Raw genomic sequence first — 21,469 nt, 5'->3', positions numbered from 1 at the left:
TATGGCATGGGAGGGAGATACTATAACACCTTTGGCTGCTTTTTGCTGGCCCTGGAAGGAAAAGGATTGGTTCCCAATAGGAACAGGCTTGTGGAAAGCTACTTAAGTTGCACAGCAAACAAACAAACAAACAAAAAAAAAGAGGAAAATAAGATACAGCTGCAGTTGGTTTGGTCATATTACTGGACTTGAGGGTGTCTGGGTACTAGTCTCCCCCACTGTGTAACGTGCTTCCATTTTATAGATAAACTCCTTAGTTTTAATTGCTAGGTATAAAATCTAAGATCTTCTCATGCAGTGCTTTTAGTGTTTGAGGCCTACTGCTATTTTGTTGTGAAACAGTACCATGGAAGATCCCAAATGCCTTTTATTAGACCAAATCTCACTTGAGAAGCCACTGAGATCTTGTAAACTCTCTGCTAAATTGCTAGTGTTAGATCGTTTCACATGCCAGAGCTCGTTCTGTACCTATCCCACTTATCTGAACAATAGTCATGGACTCTCATTAAAAGAACAACCACTGCACGTATTTATAGGTCACCACCATCCCATACCACCTACTAGGGATTTTTTTTAAAGCTTTCTTGCTTTAGAAAGTTATCAGAAGAACTGTCCGTGATCTAGTGCAGCATAGGACTGGCGATGATAGCTACGTGCTGAGAGGCACCTGGAGCGTCAATGCTTGGAGTATCAGGAAAAGGCTGGGCTTGGTAAGGGAGAGGGCACAGAGAGACCCCCATTTTAGAATGCTGGCGTGGGAAGGTTCCGTGGCAGTTGGGAGTGACAGTTGGGTGGCTCAGGCCAGCATGGGGGAGGGAGCAGCTTTTGTGCGGCCATTTCCCTCGCCCATCCTGGCCCATGGCACTCGGCGCTATGGCTGACAGAAGGGCTCGGCATCTCAGGGCTTGGCATCTCCAGGGAACCCAAGACAAGCAGCCTCCCTCAGGTGCAGGCACACTCCCGGCTGCTATCCATCAGGACACCAGTGGATTTTCCTGCCCCAACAATATCTGCTACCTCCCAGCCACAGTGCTGGAGCTGAACCAGCCATCACTGCTGCCTGGCATGGAAGTGCCAGACCAGAGCCTGCCAAGGGGTGACGGAGGGTGTGGGGAAGTGGAAGTGTCCTGCCCATGACCCAGTAGTCCACAGGGATCCAGGCTTAGTCAGGGTACTTATTTAGCTTCATACCCTACACAGAAGAGCACCAAGCCAGGGCTCTCGGTGCCTTTGACATAGGTTAAACAGGGTGTGGATAAAAGTCAGATCCTGCCAGAAAATGAAGGATCCTCTTGGATCCATGGAGACTGACTGGACTCCGGATTTGTTGGCACCATACCGATGGCTGGAGAAGTGCTTTAGGTGGTGCAACTTGGGAGTTCAGGCGCATAAATTGACAGGATGTGTTATTTTCTGGCGGGATCTGACTTTTACTCACACATGATCTGGTGCTTGGCAACTGCAGTGTAACATGCTGCATCCTGTAGCCCAGGGCAGCAGGGCAAACGGGAAAGGGAAGGTCCCACATCCCATGGTGAGAAAAGAGAGAGTCCTAAGCATAGGTGTACTTTGACTTCTATATTTGGGGGAGCAGCTCCAGTTAGACCAATGGGGCCGTGCATGGGGGGTGGGGGTAGGGCTAATTCCACACCTGTCTGAGGCTTGCAGTTTGCCCTCCCCAAAAGTATGCCCATGGTCCTAAGGTCCATGAGGGAGAGGGGAAATAGGAGATACTTGGGGACAGGTTCTTCTACGTGGTGAGGTCAGTGAGCATCCTTAACAGCTTTCTCTCCTTTCCTAGCTTCCTAGCTTGTGAGCTCAGACTGTGGAGGTGGGCATCTGCAGAGACAATACGTTGGCAGAGCTCCAGCTACAGATATGTCATCTTCCTTTCCTGATTCAGAATATTGTCTACAGTATTTGCTGTTCTTGTGGAGCCAAAGGCTGTCCTTATGACTTGCTGTGACTTCAATGGGGCCAGGATTTAACACTGGGATTCAGGAGTTCTGGGTCCTATTCCAGCTCTGCTACAGGCTCCCCATGTGACCTTGGGCAACTCACTTAATCTCTCTGTGCCTCAGTTCCTCATCAATAAAATGGGGATTGAAACAGGGTGGCTTGCCCCATGGGCTGGAAAGCCTGAGGCTAAGTCAATCATAATGACAGGATGAGCCCCACCTGAGAGGAATCTGGTGATTCCAGTATAAAAGGAGCAGGAAGGTGCAGTCAAGAGGGGAGTGGGAGCTCAGGAAGTTGTGGCACAGAGTGAGACAAGCTCAGTGGGCAGTGAGGCCTGGGAGAGAGAGCAAAGGCCCCAGGCAGGAAGGCCTGGGAGGAGGAAGAGAAAAATTGGGTTGTGTATGGACTTCATTTTGGGGAGACGTTGGACTTTGTTTTGGGAAGATGTTGAGTTTTATTTGCACTCTTTTATATTAATAAACCCAGACCCCAAGGAGAGGTATTTTTGACCAAGAAAAAGCCCGAAGTGAAGTTTATTTGAATAGTCCAGGAGGGGAAGCTGAGACAAGTTGTCTATAGTGTGACCATAAGCCATGAGGGGATGCATGGGAGACAGCTGTCCCACCCTCTGCCTGTTTAGATTGTAGGCTCTTCAAGGACTGCAGCTCCCTCTCACTATGTATATGTACAGCATTTACCACAATGGTGCCCATGTTTGATTGGAGCCCTCATGTACTACTGTGACACGAATAAATATCAATTTTTAATAAGAACTGTAATGTCATGATGATCTGAAAAGCAATATGTTATGTTAGGACTATAAAGGTAGCTGTGGAAAAGACTTTAACTTTTAGGCATGGAATTAATCATCATCCTTGGATACATGTTTGTATGTCATTAAAGACTTGTTGAAGATCCTCAGTGGTATTGAGGAGCTGGGGACTGCTCAGATATGTGTATGTGGAGAGAGGACATTGAATACCATAAAGGGGCATGAACAGGACCAGAAGTAAGTGAAGAATTTAGATGGTCATTTGCAGATAGAAGTAGAATGGCTTGGAGAAAGAGTGTGATAGGCTTGTCAGAAGAAGGGGACCTTCTTCCCACCACCCGCAACAGCTTGACTAGAGGAAGGTGATAGATAATTTCCCATCTTGACCATCTCAGGGCGAGGCAGCGTGATAAGAAAACATAAGAGTCTCTGTGCTGATCAGAGCTCAGTGGTTTGGTAGAATGAGAGAGGCTGATCCACTCCTCTGACCAGATCAATCTTAGAAGTACATAAAAAAGAAGAGCTCTGTGTAAGCTTGCAAGCTTGTCTCTCTCACTAACAGAAGTTGGTCCAATAAAAGACATTACCTCACCCATCTTGTCTCTCATCGGTAACTAAAAGCTATTAGGAAATAAGAGGCATCAGTTGTCAGCTACTTATAACTGGATTGTAACTTTTTCAAACTCACTGCTGGTGTTTCAAAGTTCATTGCACATTCATTAGTCCCTGCACAGGCTCTGGCACAGCTGGAAATTAGGACGAACAAACAGTTGTGCTTGCTGTGAGAGGAAAGGTAGTACAAAACCAAACTCACACTGGAGCCTTTTATTCAATGGGGAAATTCGGTTCTGTCCCCTTGAACTTGCATACTTGGCAAAATGAGAGAAGAATGGTCCTTGGCCCCACACAGTCAAGGAAATATTGGCCAAAACCAATGTACCTCAATTTGGTTTAAAACAATTAAAATATTGCTGGGGTTTATAGTGATGTAACACAATTTACAGCTGTCTGTTGGAAACCCTTGTAATGCACAACAACCAATGACAGCAAGTGCTCCTGGACATCCATTCCCACAGCTCTCCTGTCACACCAGGGCTGAAAGCCCTAACTGCTCATAGTGTATAGCTCTGAAATAGAGCTCCATCTTCTGAAAGTCCTAAGAGGCAAGTCACCAGCTGTTCAAGAGTCTTCCAGTTTCCACCTGCAGAGTGAGCTAGACACAGGGGTTCTGTGGCACAGCACTTACACCAGACTGCACATTAGGCTTCCTGAGTTCAGTGAGCCTGGGGTTGTTAAGAAGGGTGTAGAGCAGCAACCACCGTGTCCTCGCTCTGGTTGACACTCTGGGTTCTAAAATGAAATAAATACAGAACTCAACACACTCCACTTCTTTTTAAATCAACACACTCCACTTCTTTTTCTCTTGTAGCTCAAAAACTAATGACCAGCTCCTCAGTTGGTAGTAGTGGAGTTATATCAATAGACACCCACTGAAGATTCATAAATTCCAAGGCCAGAAGGGATCATGGTGATCATCTAGTCTGATCTCCTGTATAGCACAGGCCAGAGACCTGCCCCACAATAATTCCCACAGCAGATCTCTTAGAAAAATATCCCATGTTGATTTAAAAATGGTCAGTGATGACCCTTGATAAATTGTTCCAATGATTAATTGCTCTCACCATTAAGAATGTACACTTTATTTCCAGCCAGAATTGTCTAGCTTCAACTTCCAGCCATTGGATTGTTAGACCTTTCTCTGCTAGACTGAAGAGCCCATTATTAAATATTTGTTCCCCATGTAGATACTTATAGACTGAGATCAAGTCACCCCTTCACCTTCTATCTGACCCAAAAGACACGTGAAGCCAAATTCTCCTCTTATTTACACTGGGGTAACTCCACTGACTTGAGTGGAATAGCACTGGTGTAAGTGAGAAGAGAATTTAGCTCAGAACACTGTCAGCACCACTTGATAAACAATATGACTAATATCCTCCCTCCACCCGAGGGCCAACAGCTCCACCTTTGCTGCATGCATTAACTTGAAGACACCGGCTCCCAAATATGACCCATTGTATAAAACAAAGAGCATAGCAAGATTCAATAAAGGGTTATGGTCATAAGATTACAGGCCATTTTTGTGGACCTTAGGGCTAATCTTTCAGACCCACATGTGCAGCCTGATTGACTTCAACTCAGTTGCACCCATATAACTTTGAGCAGAAATGTCTCCTTTCTGCATATGAATAAGAATAGCCTCTGCACTTAGGTGTGCTGAGATAATATGACAGGGTCTATCAGTTCTCATGCCTTGCATCTGATCATCAGCATGGGAAGCAGAGGGAGGTCAGAATTCATACCAGAGATAAAGGATTCCCAAAGAGTAATATAATTTTAGAGTTAAATAGCTCACAGTACTCAGTGAAGTGGCATATATGTTAAATACTTCAGTCAAAGTGCTTACCTGATATATTATTGAAGAAACCGTATTTGGTGGATTTCTGCAGTTTTTTCTCAGTGGTTCCGGCCAGAAGAATGTGACAAAAGCTGAGGAGGGTGGGGTTAGTGTGGTAGTGGTCCATAAATATCATACCAACCCATGTGTTGAATCCTGCATTAAAAAAGGGATACATCTACAGAGATGTGCAGCTTAACTCCCTTCTCTATACACTGCGGGCCCAGTACTGCATTCTTTGTGCACCTGAGACTCCTATTCAAGTCAGTAGGCATTTGTGAGAACAAAGAATGCAGGCTCAGGCTCTTCATTCATATACAGCCACACGCTTTTCAACTCAAGTCCTCCCTGGGCACGGTGTGGGTGTAGGGAGCCTTTGACAGATTGGGTGGTGCTTGATCCACCACTCATCTTGAGGGGTGGGGGCACTGGAAGAGTTAGGATTCTTTCATTCAAAAAAGAAATAAAGAACGAAACAATATTTGTTTAACAGAGCGGTAGTAGTTCATAAAAGTTAGGCCATCCAATCAGGAAAGAGAAACCATACCATGTGACTTAAGTAGCCAGTCACAACATTCAAACAAAAAAATCTGAATATTAAGGACAGTCTGAATACTAACTACAAAGAGTTTGTAAAGAACCCTCAGCTCAAATGTGTTTGTGAACACACCAGGCCTTTGGACTAATTAATTGTGATCTGGTCTCAGCAAATTAATAAGCAAGGAGCAATAAATATATCGACCAGCTGTACCCTAAACTCACAAGTCCAATCCACAAATAAATTACTGATTCTACATTTTAAAAGAAAACTCCCCCGTTGGAGCTTTATTCTTCGGAAGCTTCCCCTTTTTGAAAATGTCAGCGGGGGGAAAATAGTCACCTAATATACACCTCCAGCTTCAAACCAATACATGGCAATAATTGGCTCAAACCCATCACTGCAGAGGGGTAGAATCAGTGCTTCGGGGTTTACATCTTTGTGTAGTTTTTAATGTTAAAAAAAGCCAAGGACAAAATCCTGGGAGAAGTGGAGTGGCAGCATCTGAGTAGAGTAACTGAGGCCTGGTCTACACTACGGGATTAATTCGGATTTAGCAGCGTTAATTCGAATTAACCCTTCACCCGTCCACACAACAGAGCCATTTAGTTCGAATTAAAGGGCGCTTTAAATCGATTTCTGTACTCCACCTCGACGAGCGGAGTAGCGCCAAAATCGATTTTGTTAATTCGAATTAGGGTTAGTGTGGCCGCCACCACCGAATTAATGTGGTTAAAATTAATGGGGTAGTGTGGCCGCACACCACTGAATTAATGTGGTTAAAAACCGAATTTATGTGCTTAGTGTGGCCGCGCACAATCGAATTTATACAACCTGTTTCCCAAATTCGAATTATCTAAATTCGGATTAATCCCGTAGTGTAGACATACCCTGAGCTATTCTGCCTGCGCTGTTTTCTATAGCACCCATCACCATAATATCTACGATGGAACCAGAGCTTGCTGTACAGTGCTCCAAGAAGGAGCATCATGTGCTCGCCATAGTGGCTGCTAATGTAAACCACCCTAGGAATGAGGGGTCTTTGTCCCCCTCTAGTGTCTGACCAATGAAAGAGATTAAAGAGTGCAGCATCTCCCAGTTACAGCAATCAGGGGCTAGAGGCTTGTGCTTTTAGCATGGAAGATCTTGGATTCAAACAAGCAGGATTAGTTACACTATTAGCTCTCGGATACATGTAGGGAGGCCAAGGCCCTGGCCACGTCCAGCCTGAGCATGGCTTGTACTATATTCTGCCTTGCTCCTTTGCAGGTGTGTTAGGCATGAAGAGGTTCTCTGTAGATACATCAGATGTTTGCTTGAAAAGTTCCAATATTCTTTATGAGAGAGCCACCAAATGGCAAATCCCCACATAAACTAGCCATGCAATGCTCTGACGTTTCGTACACTTACCCATGTCAGCAGCTTCATACCCTTTCTGCATTATAGTCCTGTCTATCCGTGCAATCAGCCAAGTTCCCAACAGGACACTGCAAAGCAGTCTGAACAAACAAGCCCCCAGGCCCAGGAGCACATTATAGAAGAATAAAAAGTAATTGAAGTTGTGGAAAGCTTTCCTGCAAAAGAGGGGAAAATCCACTTTCACACTCAGTGCCCAATCATGGCTTTGGTTTGGGGCTTCAGTGTGCCACAACCGCTCACAGGGAACTAACAGAGATGGACCAAAGACACAAAGGTTTTAGATCTTGATCCATCCCTAAACCCCTCATCCCCAGCCCCACACCAGATCCCACACCCCCAGCCAGAGCCCTACCCCTGCCCCAGCCCAGAGCCCCCTCCTGCACCCCAAACCTCTCATCCCTGGCTGGGAACTCCTTCCTGCACCCCAAGCCCTTCATCCCCAGTCCCACCCCAGAACCTTCACCCCCAGCCGGAGCCCTCACCCCCTCCCGCACCCCAACTCCCTGTCCCCGTCCAATGAAAATGAACGAGGGTGGGGAAGAGTGAGCGACGAAGGGGGGATGGAGTGAGAGGAGGGTGAGACCTCGGAGAAGGGGCGGGGCAAGGGTGTTTGCTTTTCTGCTATCAGAAAGTTGGCAACCCTAAGATTCTTGGTGCTGAACTTGCAAAGTCCTTGCACTCACCGAAGTATAAGGACTGCAATTTTTCGATGAGGGGAGACTTTTAGGGCCCACTCCCCCTCTTCCCTTTTGCTGGCCTGAGCACAATAGACCCTGTAGCCTCACTTACAGTCCCCACTCCCCACTGCATACCTTACTCCACCTTACTACTTTGGGATTTGGCCCAGATATCCACACACTCCCAGTCGCATGGTGTTTGAAATTCAGATCCTTTGTATGAATAGCCCCATGCAGTAGGAGATCCTGGTCTGGAGGATGCAAGACCATTAGGGCTGTTTCTTTCCTACCACTCACCTGTTATTGAGAGCTAATGGCTTCTGCTTATCATCTGGCAAGATCTTTGGCTGAAGGAAAAATCTCGCAGCGATCTTGATTTGTAATATCATGAGCCCTGTGGCAATCCCAACTGTAAGACTGTAATAGAAAAAGAAAAGAGAAATTACCCTTTTAATATGGATGTTGTGGTGAAAGGGGCTGGGAATATAGCCTGTTAGAGCCCCTGGGCAATGGGAGGAGAGACCTGAATTTGATTGCCAGCCCCTGGGACTTCCACTCCATACTCTCTAACACCACATTCTACCAGCCATTATCCTCTGATCCCACTGAGGATTACCTAAAGAAACTACACCATCTGCTAAAAAAACTCCCTGACAAAGCACAGGAACAAATCTGTACAGATACATGCCTAGAACCCCGACCAGGGACATTCTATTTGCTACCCAAGATCCATAAACCTGGAAATCCTGGACGCCCCATCATCTCAGGCATTGGCACCCTAACATCAGGCTTGTCTGGTTATGTGGACTCTCTCCTCAGACCCTACGCTACCAGCACTCCTAGCTATCTTCGAGATACTACTGACTTCCTGAGGAAACTACAATCCATCGGTGATCTTCCAGAAAACACCATCCTGGCCACTATGGACGTAGAAGCCCTCTACACCAATATTCCACACAAAGATGGACTACAAGCTATCAGGAACAGTATCCCCGATAATGTCACAGCTAACCTGGTGGCTGAACTCTGTGACTTTGTCCTCACCCACAACTATTTCACATTTGGGGACAATATATACCTTCAAGTCAGCGGCACTGCTATGGGTACCCGCATGGCCCCACAGTATGCCAACATTTTTATGGCGGACTTAGAACAACGCTTCCTTAGCTCTCGTCCCCTAACGCCCCTACTCTACTTGCGCTACATTGATGACATCTTCATCATCTGGACCCATGGAAAAGAAGCCCTTGAGGAATTCCACCATGATTTCAATAATTTCCATCCTACCATCAACCTCAGCCTAGATCAATCCACACAAGCGGTCCATTTCCTGGACACTACTGTGCTAATAAGCGATGGTCACATAAATACCACCCTGTACCGGAAACCTACTGACCGCTACACTTACCTACATGCCTCCAGCTTCCATCCAGGACACACCACACGATCCATTGTCTACAGCCAAGCTCTAAGATATAACCGCATTTGCTCCAATCCCTCAGATAGAGACAAGCACCTACAAGATCTCTATCAAGCATTCTTAAAACTACAATACCCACCTGCTGAAGTGAAAAAACAGATTGACAGAGCCAGACGAGTACCCAGAAGTCACCTCCTACAAGACAGGGCCAACAAAGAAAATAACAGAACACCACTAGCTGTCACCTTCAGCCCCCAACTAAAACCTCTCCAGCGCATCATTAGAGATCTACAACCTATCCTGAAAATTATGCAAGCCCCTGGGACTGATTCCCCATTGCCCTGTGCAAAGGAAGTGCAAAGCAGGCGTGAAATGCCACCATTCTGCTTTGTAGGGTTTTACGCCCACTTCGCACAGGTGTAGAGGAAGATGCTGCACCGCCATCATGCACGTACCTGTGCTGTATCTCAGTGGTTCTCAACCTGTGGTCTCCACACCCCCCCCCCCCCCCGGGGTCTGCGGACTATGTCTAAGGGGTCTGAAAACTGACTGACCAGAATTCAACTCTATATAAAGAGAATAGATTTCCAAAGGGGTCTGTGCCTCCATTCTGTTCTTAGGGGTCTGTGAATGAAAAAAGGTTGAGAACCACTCTGGAGAATTTCTTCCTCACCCTCTGCATGGCCCAGACTGTGATCCCCTTACACATGGGGTAGTATCTCACCGCAAATAGCTCCACTGATTGCAGAAGGGCTGCTCAAGGTGTAAGATGCCATTCAATGGGGCAGATTCTCCAGTTGAATGGGGGAGGCTGCAGGGAACCAGTTGATGCTCCCTGATCCTCAGCCACTTGGTTTTGGCACAAGAAAAGCTGCACAGGACCAGCAGTAACTTATGCAACCACCATACGGTTCCTCAGGGACCACAGGCCAGTGGAGAATCACGTGTAGCAAAGCTCCACTCTGCCATACCTCCCTCCTATCCACTAAGACACTGTCTCCCTCATGTTATGCTGATGGTAGGGGTGAGCAGCTGGCACAATCGGTATCAGAACTGCTGCCCACCACCTTTAACCCCACTGGAGAGCTCACCTGCACAGGGGGAATTCTCTTCCCTGCTTATCTCTGGTAGCTTTAAGGCCACGAGCCCTGAAGTGGCCTTAGCAAACCAGAAAATCTGTCCCAATGGGAATAAGGGTATCGGAATCTAGCTGTCCTTCTCAGAGCACAAAATGAGCCCAGAGGAGGTGTGCCCTATGTAATATCCATCCGACCTAGTATCAGTGCCCATATTGTCTAGTAGTTCTTTTTAATTCTTACTAAGATATAAAATCTTCCTCCTGCTTTACAATGCTCACAGAATAAGCCTTTTTATGATTTTTTTTAATAACTGCTCATTCTAATTCTGTGGCTACTGGTCTTATTGTCTGTAGTCACCAACTGGCTGAAGATAATAAACCAAAAGAGGACCGCCCTCTGCACAGATTTCTGGGATTTTAGGAAGCGAGTGGCTTCAGGAGACTAATAACGTCCTGTAGGGAGTTCCTGACAGAGACTTCATTTGCTGGGGGGCAAGAAGGGCTGTTGCCCCCACCCCCAGACCTTGGTTTGTCCCTCCCAGATTTTTCATAGGTCTATAAGCTCCATTATGTCTTCCACTCCCACCTCCTGCTTCCCCCGACATTGCAGGATATAATATAATCATATTAAATTTTTCCTGTGCTGACACAATTTTGCCCCCCTCCACCCTCAATTTTTTCTGACATGACACCCTGATTCCTGAGATCATGTGGAAAAGAGTGCAGTTGGCCAGGACAGATTCCAAAAAGGCAGACCCTAGACCCATAGAGGTGGGCTGGTGGCTCTGCCTTCAGGAAGTGGAATCAGCTGTTATATCTTATGAAGCCTTGAAAGAGCGATAACCAATCTTTGCCAAACTGAGGACAGTGCCGGCAACTTGCCAGGAGGCTGAGAGACACAGTTAAGAGAAGAGTGTGGCTCCCTGATCTTTAATGCAGAGATGTGGGCCATGGAGATTGCAGGTCCCAGCATGGAATGCTTCCTTTAGATTGAGCAGTCAGGAGATTAGATCAAAATGGAGCAATGCTTGCTGGGACCTCCTTGTCTGCATTAAAGATGAAGGTGGAACATTGTGGACAATGGATTGCATTTTGGCTCAGCTTGTATTCTTATGCGCTTTCACCCTTTGATTATCCATTGTCAGCCGGTCCCCTCATAATCAGCATTTTCCTTAAGATGGGGAAACAATGTGCTTAGATTGCAAATCTCTCAAAAATTCCCCACGGGGAAAACAAGTTTAAAGATCTGCTGACCTTTGGAAAGGTTGCATGGCACATCTTCAGAGGAGGGCTGCTGGGGCTATGTTTAAGGCAAATGCAGAATGTTATGTGGCAGGGTTATTCAACAGCGGCATGAAAAAACCTCCCCCTGACCGACATAAGTTTCACCGGCAAAAATGCTGGTGTGAACAGCGCTACGTCAGCAGGAGAAGCTCTTCTGCCAACATACCACTTGTTGTGGGTGGTTTAATTATGCTGGCAGAAGCAGCTACACGGGCAGTACAGCGTCACAACTGTGGCAGTACAGCTGTGCCGTTGTAAGATCCGTAGTGTAGACATAGCCTATATCTGTCACAGGAACCTACCGTTTTCAGATAGGTACCTCTTGTTATTTTATAGGCCTATAATTCTAAATCAGCGCAAAGAAAGTGAGATAACACCAGAAATGTGTGAAAACAATGCACTTACATCCCAATTCCCAAACCTTTTGCCATTTCCAGCCCTTGGCCATGCTGTATTGGCAAAACAAAACTGTACATGATCATTACACCAAACAGACACTGCACCACATGAATGATCAGGTAGCCTGGAAAAGAGAAAACACATTTCTTACTGCAGAGGAAAAGGGCAACCGCTTTAATTTTGGTTGAATGCATGCTTATGCTGAAGGCTTGGCACGTACCCCATAATATGTATGCAATTTGCCAACCAGAGTATCTTGCTATTGCTGCCTGAGTTTAAAAAAAGGAGAAGGACAGAAGTTTATGATGTTGGAATTGCTGCATGTTTGATCAGAGAAACAAAATACATTCTTAGGCCCTGATTCTGGTCTTCATCCTGCTGGCTCCTTTGTGCACCTTTCAATCACAGGGCCTGATTCTCATTGTCCTGCACCTTGTTCAGCATTTACACCAGTGCAGAGTGAGTGCAAAGTGGGTGTGAATTAATCCCATTCTCACTGGTGACCGTTTACCCCCACTCTGCACTGGGTAAGTCACTGGACAAGGTGCAGGGCAACCAGGAATCACATCCAACCCCTTCTTCGCAGACCCCAGGGCTGGATTGAAGCATACAGGAAACGTGGAAAAGTGAAGTGAAGTATGTGCTGAAAGTGGAAGGAGATCAGAGGAGCTTGACTTGGACTCCTGCACAGCTCACACAAGGGACCTGAACACAACTATATTTACCCATAATTCTACCTGCAGAGCTGCCTTTATAACTGTTAGAACATGGCTGAAGAACATAGGGACAAGAATTGTTTTCTCATTCACTTCTATGCAGAGTAAGGCTCCAGTCCTGCAAACATACAATATGCTTAACTTTAAGCACACAAATAATTCTATTTGGGTCCTAGTCGATGGAACATTTGCTTACTTAACTGTGTGACTAAGTGATGGGGTGTTAGTCACCCCATGTTCTAGTACCCTCACTTTCCTGGAGGGCAATCTCCATAGAGTAAGGATTGTCATTTGTTATGTTTAGTGCAATGTGGATTTGAAAAGATGCCATTTCTGTTGTTCTTTGGGAGACAGCTCCATCATTCTGAATGACAAACCAAACCACTGACATTGTCTGTACCAGATAATAAACTGCTACTGCACGGGGGCCGCTTTGATGTGTGGAGTGCAAAGTTGAGGGGTGAGTGGCTCTCCTCCTCTGCTCCATCCCTCCCTGAAAAGCTGACAATGCCCTTCCCAGCACCTCAGCTCTGGAGGTGTGAATGTAGCATGAGGAGATCACTGAATAGCCAGCAGCGATTATCTCCAGGTCTGGCAGTAATAAACAAATCTACAGCACTTAGTGGTGATCAGGGTCAAGTTCCTGTGACAGCTTGTTATGAGAGATATCAGTGTTAGACTGTGGGCTGGTCTGCACTGAAAATTTACTTCAGCATAGCCGTGTCTTTCTGGAGTGTGAAAAATCCACACCCCGAGAGACATAGCTACGCTGACCTAACCCCGAACAGCATTCTTCCATCGACCCAGTTACTGCCTCTCAGGGCTTGTCTACACTACAGGTTATGGTCGTATAACTTATGTCGCTCAGCTACCCCCTGAGGGCTGTCTACATTACGCGCTGGATCGAGGGGCAGTGAACGATCCAGCGGGGGGTCGATTTATCGCATCTAGTTTAGACGCGATAAATTGACCGCCGAGCGCTCTCCTGTCGACTCCGGTACTCCACGCAGGCGGCGTCAATGGGAGAGCATCAGCCGTCGACTTACCGCAGTGAAGACACTGCAGTGAGTAGATCTAAGTACGTCGACTTCAGCGACGCTATTCACGTAGCTGAAGTTGCGTATGTTAGATCGATCCCCCCCAAGTGTAGACCACGCCTGAGTGAGGTAAGTTACACCGACCTACGTGCTGCTGTGGACAGCACTATTTTAGCAGGAGAGCTGCTCCTGCCGACATAGCTCCCGCCTCTCGCGGAGGTGGTTTTATTATGCAGACAGGAGAGCTCTCTCCCGTCGGTACAGGGCATCTTCACCAGACGCTGCATCGGTGCAGCTGTGCCACTGTAGCACTTCTAGTGCAGACTAGCCCTCCAGGAGGGGGATTAACTAGCGTGATGGGAGAACCCCTTCTGTCACTGCAGTATCCACACTGACGCACCCCAGCAGTGCAGCTGTACCACGGCAGTATTTTAAGTGTAGTCATAGCCTAAGAATGCTAAGAGCAAGTAGCAATAGTCTCAGGCCTGGTCTACACTAAAAAGATAAGTCGACCTAGCCATGCTGCTCAGAGGTGTGAAAAGTCCTCACCCCTGAGCGACGTAGTTAAGCTGACCTCACCCCTGGTGTAGACAGAGCTAGGTTGCCAGAAGAATTCTTCCATCAACCTTGCTACTGCTTTTGGGGAGCTGGATTACCTACCCCTCCTGTCAGCACAGGTAGGGTCTACACTGAAGCACTAGAGTGGCATAGCTGCAGGAGCATTTCAAGTGTAGCCAAGCCCTCAGATACCACAAACCCTTCCCTCGGCTGCACAGTGTTCGTAAGCTAGGAATGGGGACTTTTATCAAGGGGGTGGGGAACAGGACACCCAGGACCCCACTAAAATGAATAGAGTGTGAGAAAAAATTGAAGGACAAAATGGAAAAGTGGTCTGGGTTTTGCTTGAGCACTGGAACCGTCCGTGCTAAATAGCAGTGCTGGTGTATGTGGGCCTGATTCTAAGGCACGTCCATGATTGTACAGCCGATGAAGTGTTTAGTGGCTCCCTACAGTGAAGCTGCAGTGGGGAAATCCCAATTTACACTGGTGCAAACCAGCTGGTTCATCTACAGTGCTCTTAGAGTGTCTGCCTGGGCGTGCCTCCTCCAGAGCAAAGGCTTGTGGCTGCAGCCAGGCACGCCTCCCCTGCCAGACTTTTCAAATAGTCCATTCCAGCCTGATGCTGGCTTCCCTTTCACTCCCTCCACCCTGGCAAATGTTTGTGTTCCCGCCTCACAGTCGTTCCACACGAATCAAACCCAAAGGCCAGGAAACGCAGCACGTCTCTGTGTGACTGAACTTTGGTTCAGTTAGGAACCACTTCTTTACCCCACCTACCTACCGGTGCTGTGTGCGAGGAGTAGCCCAGCCTCGCTAGTGAGGCAGCAAGGAGAGCTGGACTGGGTGTGTGCCCCAGCCGCAGGGTTGAGGTGCTGGTAATAGTAGAACAATGAGGCTGGGAATCTGCACCATTTCTTTGCTGCTGGAGGAGTTCAGCATAACTGTCATCTAGTATTAGCATGAATATGCCTTTCTGGTGGAATAAATCCCCTTTACTCTTCCCATGCCCATCTCCCTCCCTTTGGTGCAGTGTCCATGTCCCATCCCTAAACTGTAATACAGCAGCTGTCTGATTCGGACCACTCTGAATCAGCACTGCAGGTTACTTTTGGCATAAACCTGTCTTTTACATTAGTTTTACAGTGTGAAGCCATCATACAATGAGATTAGCATGCTCCAGAATCAGGCCCATGGAATATTGCACTGACTCATTAAAACTATGGCCTCTTCTTGCAAAATACTGGAGCGCATGTGTAAACTACATTTAGGGTGACCAGACAGCAAATGTGAAAAATCGGGATGGGGGTGGGGGGTAATAGGAGCCCATATAAGAAAAAGACCCAAAAATCGGGACTGTCCTTATAAAATCGGGACATCTGGTCACCCTAACTACATTCACGAGTTGTCCCACTGAATTTCAAGTGTTAGCGGATCAGAGCTACCAGCTGGGAACTTTTTGGGAAAAGCAGTGAGAACTTACCACGCTTTGAGAAGAAGCAGGCTCATGAGATCTTAGGGGAAGGAAATGTTTCTCCCCTGCCCACAGCCGCTTCATGTGTTTTCTGAATAAAGGTGTCAAAATTAGTTTTAAAAAGTTTCACACAAATACATTGGAGATTTTATTCACTCAATAACTTTGTTTGACTGTTTGATCACAGAGAAGCTATATCGGATGATTTGATTGAATATCAAAGGGGGCAGTAACCTAGAGCTAAAGGCATCATGGATTAATGCAATAAACACGGAGCCAAGGGGAGCAATGGTGAAAGAATGGCACACATTGTGTGTTATTGGGCATGCCACCCAAAGCACAAGTTTTGATATATTACAACACAATACAATATACAACACTGAAGGCTTATCCTTTGCTTCAACAGGAGTTTTACCTATCTAAGACTCAGTAGTACATCTGTAAAATAGAATCTGTCTACATACAGGCTAAGAGCACTGTAATTACGACAGGGGCCTTATATGAAAATTGAATCCAAAATTGTGATTTCAAGAGTAAAAGACAGAGGTGAAGTGTAACCTTTCACCAAGACTGTGTGTGTCAAAACTCCTGTTTAAAGTTAAACTGCTGATAGCCACTGAGTACCAAAATACAAAAAGAGAAGTATCTGTCTGTAGACTAAGGACTCTTGCTTAATCTTAGAATAAATAACTTTGTTTTATGTGTATGGCTGAATGAAGATGAATGATTGATTTTCTATTATTTCAATTGCAACATTTTGCTAGCTCTGTACTTTTTTCAATTTATTTTGGGTTCTTGAGTTGGACCTTGTATGGGATGGTTGAGATAATCTCTGTGGACTGACCCATAACCAGGAAGAGTTGATCTTATCTCCTAAAATGTCTCAAAATATTTTCAGGTCTGCTGACTGATTGATTTTCTAAGCCAATGCTTACTGGCAAGGAAAGTCTCTTTATTTGCATGAAGGTGACCTAATCCAACCCCACTGGGTGATGTTCATGACTTTAGAGGAGGAATGCCCCATTCTGCTTTGCCAAGAAACTCTAGAATAGAGTAGGAGTTCCAAGGGGGAGGAATCAGTCAGGACACCATCCTCAAAAAATGGAAGGAAAAGAAGAAGCCATTGCTTCTGGCTAATAGCCTCTGGTGTGGTGATGCCACCAGGCTTGACAAAGGGCTTGTGCTTCCTTCCCTTTCTCAGACAGTCACTGAGGTGCCAGAATCCAGCAACACACACCATCCAAGATTTGGCATCTACAGGCAAGCAACCTCTAGCCCAGCGGTTCTCAAACTGTGGGCCGGGACACCAAAGTGGGTTGTGAACCTCTTTTAATGGGGTTGCAAGGGCTGGTGTTAGACTTGCTGGGGTACGGGCCAAAACCGAAGCCCGAACACAACCGCCCGAGGCCAAAGCCAAAGCCCAAGCCCAAGCCCCACCACCTGGGGCCAAAGCCAAAGCTTGAGGGCTTCAGCCCTGGGCAGCAGGGCTCGGGTGGGCTCATGCTTTGGTCCCCCCTCCTGGGGTCGTGTAGTAATTTTTGTTGTCAGAAGGGGGTCATGGTGCAATCACATTTGAGAACCCCAGCTTTAGCCACTCCACAAGTCTGTTGAGTTAGCCAGCAGGTCCAAGAAAACCACAACCACCAGCTAATCTTTCCAACCACATACTAATTTCCTGAAACTGAATGAAACCTCAAGAGTCACAGCAAAGATCATGCATAAGTATCAACCTGATAAGGATTTTGTTTTGTGGTTGTTTTTTTTTCAATTTTTATTAGTAGAGGGACACCTCCACCTTGGCATTCTCACCCTTGTCCTTTTAACTCTAGCAGCTGACAGTGTGCATGTGGATAGAACACTCAGAACGTAGCTGAGTATGGTTTCTCAAACAACCTGCAATAAGGTTCAATAGGCTCAGGGCCTAATTGCTCAAGGTTCAATAGGCTCATGGCACACTCATATTTTATGGGTTGAGTGGTTTGCATTTAAATCCTGAGAAACTTAGTTTCACACAACTTTTTGTTTGCTAGTTAAATTTAACAAGCTGTTTTATCCTGAATTGTATTGGAATGTCTGGTACAACCCTATATTGTGTAGGGAGACATTGGCTACTATCTAACACCTCTATTTTGTGCAGTCTGTCTTACGTAGCATCAGAGCTGTCGGCTGATATTCATTTCAACCTGGAAGAGATTTCTTCCTGCCTATATCAGCTGTTTGTCTGGAATATCAGTAACTTTCAATTAGCATTGAAATAAATAATGCCCTATTTTTCCAAGGCTTATAGCTAGACAAGGTCTGCTGCCTTCCCACATGATTCGATAAAGTTTGCAAGGAATTGTTGTGCAGTTTGGATTAATTAACCTGATAATTAGAGTAAGCTGATGATGTGATATTAACCTGCTTTATTCTAATCTGATTAGTTTGTGTTTTATTTTTGAGTTATTTAGCTTAGTTAATAAATTATATAAAATTGGAGGATTGTGTGGACCGATGTGTCTTCGCCTCCCATCAGGGCCTAGAACTGTGTGGAGCCCAGGGTAGATAATAGAGACGCCTCCCACTGAGTGCTGATGGAATGGAGAATAGAGTTCTAGGGCAAACAGAGGTCTGGGGTCCCCTGGGGGCCACGAGCAGGTTTTAGGGGATCCGCCAAAATAAAGCAGAGAGCAAGGCCGGCGTTAGACTCGCTGGGGCCCAGGGCAGAACATAAAGAACATAAGAACGGCCATATTGGGTCAGACCAAAGGTCCATCTAGCCCAGTATCCTGTCTTCCGACAGTGGCCAATGCCAGGTGCCCCAGAAAGCTGAAGCCCGAGCCCTGCTGCCCAGGGCTGAAGTCAAAGCCCAAGCAACTTAGCTTCGTGGGCCCCCTGGTGTGGGGCCCCAGGCAATTGCCCTCCTTGCTATTCCCTAATGCCAGCCCTGGCTTTTAATCTACTGGATATGCAGAAAAACAGTTGTTGTGGCACAGGTGGGGTGTGGAGTTTTTATAGCATGGAGGGGGGCCTCAGAAAGAAAAAGGTTGAGAACCCTTGAGGAGGGGACAATCCTGGGAGCTGTCAAGTGCCTGTGCTGAGTTGACTAGTGTCCGCAACTCCCAATAAACTCCATGGTACTTGAGGACTCTCAGCACCTCTGAGAATTGAGCACTATCTGCTGCATGTCCATACCTGTAGCAGGCTAAGATGTGAAATACGTAGCTTACACAAGTCAGGGAGGCAGCAAAGGTGGTGAAAATCCAAACACCTGAAGAAAAAGAAAAGCAACCATCTGTTCAGAATGTTTTCTCCGCAGCTCACGTCATGATTACAAAAGTATTTTAACTCATCACAAAGTTCACAGCTATTTTGTACACATAGAATCATACAGTTAGAAGGGACCACAAGGGTCATCTAGTCTCACCCCCTGCCAAGATGCAGGATTTGTTGTGTCTAAACCATCCAAGAAAGATGGCTATCCAGCCTCCTTTTGAAAACCTCCAGTGTCTCTGCTTGGACACATTTCTATTTGGAACACTTTTTGCCTAGTGACTCAGAAATGCTTTGATTATTTGTTAATCATTTAATTATAGAGTTGAGCCCAAACCAAAGCTCTGGATCAGAATTATGTATTCAAATCCAAATTTATACTGAGCAGAACAAAGATCCTGGATTCTCACATGTCAAAACTTGGAAGTGCAAGTTTTCCTACATTACTCTCCTAACATGCAGCTCAGTCTCCATGTCCATTCAGTCCTTGGTTTCTCTGCTGAGACAGCAAACTGATAAAGGTAACAACTGCAATTCATGTTAGCTGTGATGAAGCTTTTTGCAATATGGAAAATTGTCCACTAGAAACTAGACTGTGATCTCCAATTCATCTTACAAATAACCATAGACATCTTTCAGGTTCTTAGCTGCTTTCCACTTGGGCCCGAGTCAGATTTATATTTAGAGGGAACCCCTTTGGTTGTGTCCTCTTAACCGTTTGCCCTCTCTTGGAGTCTTTACATCAAAGCTGAATGTCTTTCTAAAAACGTACTCTCGTTTAGCCACACATGTACCTATTGGGCTTAATGTACGAATCACCGGGTGAAATCTCTGGCCTATGCAGAGAGGTCAGACTCAATGGTCTGAATTGTCCCCTTTGACCTTTAAAGCTATGAAATTCAAACCAATTATTTTAGACTCCTTTAATTAATAAAAATAAAGCTTTCCTCAGACACCAGCCATAACTCAATGAAGCCATCCAACCCAAACCTCTTTCCACGGCCAGCTGAGAAAAGATGTTTAAAAGAATACACATAACCATTTTTCTCCTGTTCTTTGGTCTGCCGTCCCTCTACTGTCAAACTCCAAGTTACTCAGTGTTCAACTCCCAACACACTAGGCAGCGGGTAAAGTGACAATTCATCCTTCATCATATCGTTTTGCTTCAGTATTAGGGACTAAGTATCTAGCTAGAGCTGGTCAAAAATTTTCCAGTCGAAAGTTTTTCTATCAGAAAATGATGTTTTGTTGAACCAAAACTTTTGTGGGAATGAGCCAATGTTCAGGAAATTTTGATTCGGGGGGAAAACTAGGGGAAAAAAGCATTTTGACGGTGTTGAAATATTCCATTTCAACACTTTCAGAGTCGACTTTCAATTCTTCATTTTGAAATGACTTCATTTTGAATTTTTGATTTTTTTAAAATTTTCTTTACATTTAAAATGTCAGTTTTGAAATGACATTTTCCATCTCAATGGACCCCAAATGATTTTTGTTTGAATTTCATTTTATGGGAAATGTTTTTTAGTTTTCATTCCCATTTGGAACTAATGTGTCAAAATCCTGGAAGGAGTCCCATTGACTAGGATGGGCTTTGGGTCAGCCTTAAGAACTATGCGTTCAGTCGGCTTTTTTAAAATGTATCACACTCATTCCACCTTTCAAAAATGACATGTCTGTACCTTGAGTGACATTAATAAACTCTTTCAGCTGCAGGACAACTGGTACAAGTACTTCTGAGCCATTGCTAGATTCAACAAGCTCTTCGAATCTCTGATCCAATATCTTCAGCTCTTGGGAGAATTCCTTGTAAATGTAAAACTCAATAACAATAAACTGCGGAAAAATAGATAAAAAACAGCAGTTTAGCAATCTTGTCATTGGCCACTTCTACAGAATAACACTACATGCCATATAATCAAACAGGGCCACATTCATCCCTGGTGTGACTCTATGGGAATCCGACCTGTTGCATTTGATTTTAAACACACATTGCCTTTCATATATGGGGATTCATCTTAACCTTTAAATGACAGCAAGTGGATGCAGACAAATTTTGTCCCTCAAAGAATGTTGTTGGAGTTTAATCTCCACTGATTTTGAACCAGACACTGAGGAAGACCAGGATGCTTAGAATTAAGCAAACTTGCAAGTATTCACAGGGAACAACATAATATAAATACACTCACACATGAACAACGAGGAGTACTTGTGGCACCTTAGAGACTAACAAATTTATTTGAGCATAAGCTTTCGTGGGTTTTAGCCCATAAAAGCTTATGCTCAAATAAATTTGTTAGTCTCTAAGGTGCCACAAGTACTCCTCGTTCTTTTTGCCGATACAGACTAATACGGCTACCACTCTGAAACCACTCACACATGAGTATCATGTATTTCATGTGACACACACATACTTGGCAGCCTTTTC

General features: G+C 45.5%; 1 protein-coding gene across 5 annotated transcripts in view; it reads right to left on the bottom strand.

Moving 5' to 3' along the window:
- Positions 1-3,845: 3,845 nt before the first annotated feature.
- Positions 3,846-21,469, bottom strand: part of LOC113405356 (stimulated by retinoic acid gene 6 protein-like) — a 38,052-nt gene continuing 20,428 nt past the window's right edge. For 3 of the 5 annotated variants that reach the window (XM_026646502.1, XM_026646503.1, XM_026646501.1), the window contains 8 exons: positions 20,724-20,877; positions 18,964-19,039; positions 15,799-15,880; positions 12,011-12,273; positions 8,121-8,240; positions 7,138-7,301; positions 5,199-5,345; positions 3,846-4,081 (listed from right to left, as the gene is read on the bottom strand). In XM_026646502.1, the coding sequence (XP_026502287.1) occupies positions 3,945-4,081; positions 5,199-5,345; positions 7,138-7,301; positions 8,121-8,240; positions 12,011-12,273; positions 15,799-15,880; positions 18,964-19,039; positions 20,724-20,877 (1,143 nt within the window). In that variant the 3' untranslated portion in view covers positions 3,846-3,944. The other 2 variants (XM_026646504.1, XM_026646505.1) reach the window with 2 other exon arrangements.

Source organism: Terrapene carolina, unplaced genomic scaffold (assembly GCF_002925995.2).
Source record: "Terrapene carolina triunguis isolate 2854851 unplaced genomic scaffold, T_m_triunguis-2.0 Scaffold35098, whole genome shotgun sequence".
NCBI classification, from domain to species: Eukaryota; Metazoa; Chordata; order Testudines; family Emydidae; genus Terrapene; species Terrapene triunguis.
Note: the sequence above shows the minus strand (reverse complement) of the source record. Positions and strands in the feature narration are given on the sequence as shown.